General features: G+C 32.6%; 1 protein-coding gene across 2 annotated transcripts; it reads left to right on the top strand.

The window, feature by feature from the left end:
• The first annotated feature begins 2,335 nt into the window (after positions 1-2,335).
• LOC114178765 (Remorin family protein) lies at positions 2,336-5,559 on the top strand. 2 transcript variants are annotated; one of them, XM_028064847.2, is made up of 7 exons: positions 2,336-2,455; positions 2,566-2,703; positions 3,210-3,384; positions 3,466-4,155; positions 4,264-4,711; positions 4,805-4,886; positions 4,997-5,559. In XM_028064847.2, exons 2-7 carry the CDS (start codon positions 2,674-2,676, stop codon positions 5,198-5,200), a joined length of 1,629 nt encoding a protein of 542 aa, XP_027920648.1. In that variant the 5' UTR covers positions 2,336-2,455; positions 2,566-2,673; the 3' UTR covers positions 5,201-5,559. The 2 variants fall into 2 exon arrangements, with proteins under 2 accessions (XP_027920648.1, XP_027920647.1); XM_028064846.2 differs by having other exon boundaries at positions 2,411-2,703.
• Positions 5,560-5,941: the final 382 nt, after the last annotated feature.

The following is a 5,941-nucleotide window of genomic DNA, read 5'->3' on the forward strand; positions in this document are numbered from 1 at the left end:
TGTTTCATTTACATTCTTAAATTGCATTGCTTCTTATTATTCTCACTTTACAATTGTGTTAGAAGTTTATATTTTTATTTCATATATTTAATTTAAAATCATATTTGTAAGAGATCACTTAGAAGTGAGTACAAACCTAATAGCAAGAAATTAATTAAGAGTGACTACAAGACCAACCAATATAAGAAATTAGTTAGGAGTGGTTCCAAATCCAAATAATACTAAAAAATTAGTAATCATAAATAGTTCTAGACTTAAATAATAGAAAAAAACTAAGAATAACTATAAACTCAAACATGCTTAATCAACAACTTAGGATATGTAGGTAGCACTCCACTACTTAAACATGTATCCGAACCCTTCATTAAATGTAAAATCTTATTCTAATTTATTACTTTTTCTTTTGTAATAATTTTCAAGTTTGATTGATTATGACCTACGAGCACAAACAGTTACTATATAGGGAAAATTGATAATGCAAACTTCTCCGATCATACTCAGTGTTTCAATCTCGAAGACTGTCCTAAACTCACTAACTAATCTACCATTTATTATTATAAAGAACAATTAGAATAAAGTAACAAATTAAATGCATAAAGATAGTTTGACTTAAAAGACAAAATAATAAAGGAAAAGATAAAAGACTTTTCTAAGTTTAAAATATTCGTGTAAAAAAAATGCTTAAATGTTATGTCATAGTTATTAGTCACTTTCTGTTAATTAGCTACACTTATGTCCAAATCTTATTATATTTGTTTTACAAAACATTACAAGGGAATTGCTTTAAAGAAAAAAACCGAATGTATTTTGACAATTTATTTCAACTGAAATTGTTGGATCTCAACTATTCGCTGAAAAAATTGTTTGCGCACAAAACTTGCATTAAATAATTCAATAACAGGTAGGTTAACAAATATCGAGAACAATTTAATTCTTAACACGTTTAGTCTTTTAAAATATTAAAATCATTGGAACAAAACATAGAAACTCTCAAATCGAATTTAATTAACTTTGTTACATTGTTGATTGTGAGCAGCGTTACATGTAAAGTAAACTATACAAATATTATTGTTTTATACAAAAATAACTTACTTTCTATTACGTTATATGATACTTTTAAATAAACCTACACAGTAATTATGTTTTTTATTAGATGATCTTTATATTTTCCTAGTTTTTAAATATATTTTCAATAAATAACACACTTTATATATATATATATATATATATATATATATATATATATAGTAAATTTATATTAATTTATTTTATATATAAACGTCATAGTGATTAAATTTTAGATAAATAATTATAATTAAGAATAAAAAATTAAAGTTTTAAACTGTAAATTTTAAAACAATTATATATAAACATTTGTATTTTATTATTTGAATTGTCTTCGCGTTAACAACATTTAAGAAGTCAATAAAAATAGTATAACTTTTTAATAATCAAATTACACAATATTCTATTTATAAACTATTCGGTAGTTCTTATATTTTTTAATTCTACAATTAAATTTATTTAAATTTTCGTTAATATATTAATTTCAAATAAAAAAATGAATATCATTTTATTAAGAGTATTAAATAAGTAAATATTTATTTTTAAATCTAAACAAGTAGAGTATTATTTTATTAAAAATAAAAAATGATATTTATTTAACATTTAAAAAAAAACATAAATATCATTACACGAGTAAAAGTAACTATTTTTTCGTGTAACGAGTAATTGGAAGGGTTCCAACCGGAGGGCAAAACCACAAGTAAAAGTAAAAGTGAAAAAATAACCACAGTAATTGCCACACGTTATCCCATATTTGATTTATAACTTTTCGGGACTAGTTTTAAATTATAAAATACAGTCAACAACAGACATATTTTTGTTATTCTAAAATTCCAAGTTAATTATTGTAAAGAAAAAACATTATACATTCAAAGTAATTATAAATTAGTATAGATAATAAACTTATTTATTTTGAATAATCATGTTAGCAGTCTTTTTAATGATGCGTACAATTTTTAACAAACTCTGTTATAAAGTCAACACTGTATAACATTGTGAAAGTAAATTACATTAATTATATATAAATTAATTAACACAAATTAATTGCAAGTTCAAGAGTACGTACTTTGGGACTAAAATAATTTGGACCACCTAGAATAACACTATATTATGGAAAATATACTTATAATTTGAACAAAATAAAAGATATATTTAAATATTTAAAAAGCCAGGATGGTTTGATTTGAGTGGAGGGTGAGAATTGATGGCAGGCTGTAAAATACAGAAGGTTTGTTACCAATAGGAATTATTTATTATATATTTAAATTAGATAATAATGTTGATTAATATTGTGGCAGGCGGGGTCATTCTGATGGCGTGGCGAGATGATAGATAGATACAGCATCTACGGTACTGCAGAGGAACCCAACTTCAACACTTTCTTGAGCAAGTAAACACCTGTTCCTGTTCTTCTTCTGCTCCTCTTTTTGCTGCATCACATTCATAAACTCTCTCTCTCTCACTCTCTCTCATGTGTTATTGTTATCATTCATTCACAAGTCACCAGGCATAACTTCCAGCCAAAGCTGCAAAATTCAACTTTTCTTCCCTTCCACTGCTGCATGAGCTAGTTTCCAAGCCATAGAGGAAGAGAGAGTCAGAGATCTAATGGAGTACGAGAGGATAGAGAAAGTTCAGGTTTGGCATTTAGCCTCTCTCCGACTGTGTTTTTCTTCATAAAAATCGAATCTTTTGTTTTCTTCTTGGTTGGATTGGTGGGAGAGGAGTTCATGTAATTCAAGGTTTGCGTTGTTGGAGGAGTTCAGAATAGTCTTAGTAACCCCTTCTGTTTCCTCGTGGGTTTGGTTTCATTGATTCCCTCCAAGTGAATTTTTAACATGGTTCAAAAACCAGGCTTTTGCTTTTTCTACTTTTGTATTGAATGGAAGGATGGGGTTTGTCATTATTACTGGGTGGGTGGGTGGGTGGGTGAGGAAGAGAGGAAAAAAGGCTGAAAAGGGAAAGAGAAAAAGGGTAGGATTCATTTGCCCTCGTTTTTCTTCTGAGTGGAACGGTGGGGTGGGTCTTTTGGTGGAAAAGAAAGTGGTCATGTATTGGGTATAATTGATTTTGCAGTGTTAGAAATTTGGTACTTGAGTTCTTCTGTGATCTTTATGAGGATAAGTTTGCCATTTGTTATGCAGGGTGGAATAATTTCTCCCAGTAAACTCAGGATGAAGTTGTTAGGGCCTCACCATCACAGGAAGAAGGATGGATCCAATAGTAATTCATCCAGAACTTCCCCTTCAAGGCTTGAAGAAGATGCTGAATTTGTTAATAGCTTACTTGCTTCAAAAAACGACAACCTTGAAGATGAAGGTTTGAAAATGCAATTCCAATATCTTTATTTTTGCGTGTTCATTTACTTTTTACTTAATAGTAAAAAATTATTCCTTCCAGTTACATCTCCAAGCTTAGAGGTTCTATCATTAAAGCCATCTGGTGATGCTGTGGTGGAGCGGAAGCAGAGTGGGAAAATTTCCCATGAAGCAAAGGAGACAACAGCGAAAGAAAATGGTGACACGGGTCGTGTAAAGATGCAGCATTTTCAGAAGGTTGTTGGCGGTGGAAGTTCAAGCACAATTCACGCGCTGAGATCAGTGGAAGATGAAAATCTTGATTACGACAGCAATGCTAGCTCGTCCAGTTTTGAGTTTGATAAAGGAGAGAGAGCAGGGAACAATGCTGCCACTAGATCTCTGTTCAGACCTATTCCTTCTAAGTGGAACGATGCCGAGAAATGGATAATGAACAGGCAAAACATACATGCGAATCACTCGAAAAAACATGTTGCACATAACCAAGCGAATCGCATGGCATCAAGCATGGTGAGGGTTGCTCCCGAGTCTGCTCATTATGATCATAAGCTCCCCACAGGAAAAGTGACGGAAACGAAGAGAGTTGATTACTGTCAACCCACGTCACATACGGGATTTGAAAAGTTCTCTTTTGTTCCCTCCGATGCTCATTCAGTTTCAGGTCAAACACATGGAGGAAATCCAGTGGTAGAGTCTTTTCCCCAAAGCAAAGATTTGAAGGAAGTCAATGAATTGGTTCTATCTTCCTCAAGAGGCATAGATGATCAATCAGGTATGCTATTCATAGACAACATATTTCTTAATTTAGGTGATGATGAATGATCTGAGATTCTGATTGAAACATTGAAACATAACATAACACATTGTTTTGATGATACAGTGATGCCTGGGATAAGATCCGTTGCAATGAGAGACATGGGAACTGAAATGACCCCGGTGCCAAGTCAAGAACCTTCGCGGACAGCAACTCCTGTAGGGTCAGCAACTCCACTACGGAGCCCGGTTTCGTCGATGCCGTCGACTCCTCGGAGAGGTGCACCAGCTCCGACACCTTTGGACAACATGACCGATGAGGATTCCCAGTTTCCCGTTGAAAATGGCAGAACACATTTGTCTGAAGAAGAGATGAAGATAAAGACAAGGAGAGAGATTGCAGCCCTTGGAGTGCAGCTTGGTAAGATGAACATTGCTGCATGGGCAAGCAAAGATGAGAAGGAAAAGAACCAATCTTCTCCTCAGGGCACCAATGTGCAAGAACAGGAGAGAATTGAATTTGAAAAACGTGCTGCTATGTGGGAAGAAGCTGAAAAATCTAAACATACCGCTAGGTTTTATTTTTATTTTACTCACATTCTCTATTTATAGATCCATGTAATTTGTTCATTGTTACTAATGTGGTTGTCACGCGTTTGCATTTGCAGATTTAAGCGTGAGGAAATCAAAATTCAAGCATGGGAAAGTCAAGAAAAGGCAAAATTAGAAGCCGAAATGAGAAGAACCGAGGTAATTGTTTTACATATGATGCTTTCATCATATTTAATTGGAAACACTTTAGTTGAAGTCTGTTATCTTTATTACTGGCTTGCTTTTGATTGAAACGAAATGCATTTTAGGCGAAAGTAGAGCAAATGAGAGCACAGACGCATGCAAAAATGGTGAAAAAGATTGCTATGGCGAGGCAAAGGTCAGAAGAAAAGCGTGCTGCAGCTGAAGCTAGAAAAAATAGAGAAGCAGAAAGAACTGTTGCTCAAGCAGAATACATACGCCAAACAGGTCGATTACCCTCATCCAGTTACATATGTTGTGGTTGGCTCTGATATAAACCTTAAAGATTGCACTTGAAACAAGATGCACCTCTCTCCATGATTGCTCATCTTTCTTACCAACATCATATGGGTCATCAAAACTGTCGTATCATCTTATACGTTACTTCAAACCTTGTAATTTTCAAACAACTGAGTGCAAGTTGCTGCTTCAGTAAAGTGATTGCTGAGTGATGTTTACAAGTCACAGAACCGTCTTTTTTTAAGTGAAAAAGAGACAATGTAAATTTTCTTGTGATTTTGCTTTTAGATTGTGTTATCTTTTGGTGCCATTTCAAATTAGTGTTGCAGAACAGAGAATATTCAGTGCATGAATGGAATAGAAATTAAAAAGGTGCAAGCTTGAATGAAAATCTCAACAAGATCCGATCTTTCTATCATACTACTACGTATTTGAGTGTTGATTCTATAAAACACTTGATATTCATTTAAGTGGCTATTTAAGCATTATCTTAGCTATCGTATGATATGTTTGTATTTGTAATTTCTTTCTAGTACATGGTTGTAACTTTATCCTGTTGTGTTATGTAAATTTTTATTTTATTTTTCATTTATATATAAACCGTTCTTTTATACCTAATAATGGCAATCAAATATTGTTAATCATTCATATATTATGTTTTTTTGGGTTGTGTGCCTCTGACTTCTTCCTGGATAAAGTTTATTATGCTATCAAAGCATTTTAATTGAGATCTGTATTTGGCATTCTACTCATGAATATCTTCTTTAATGAGT

The sequence above is a fragment of the Vigna unguiculata genome, chromosome 3 (genome assembly GCF_037176805.1).
Source record: "Vigna unguiculata cultivar grain cowpea cultivar isolate G323 ecotype 2 chromosome 3, ASM3717680v1, whole genome shotgun sequence".
Taxonomy (NCBI): domain Eukaryota; kingdom Viridiplantae; phylum Streptophyta; class Magnoliopsida; order Fabales; family Fabaceae; genus Vigna; species Vigna unguiculata.

Coding starts and splice junctions, on each gene's coding strand:
- LOC114178765 (XM_028064847.2), top strand. CDS start 2,674: ATGGAGTACGAGAGGATAGAGAAAGTTCAG. Junction 2,704..3,209: donor AGAGGATAGAGAAAGTTCAG/GTTTGGCATTTA, acceptor TTTGTTATGCAG/GGTGGAATAATTTCTCCCAG. Junction 4,887..4,996: donor CCGAAATGAGAAGAACCGAG/GTAATTGTTTTA, acceptor AATGCATTTTAG/GCGAAAGTAGAGCAAATGAG.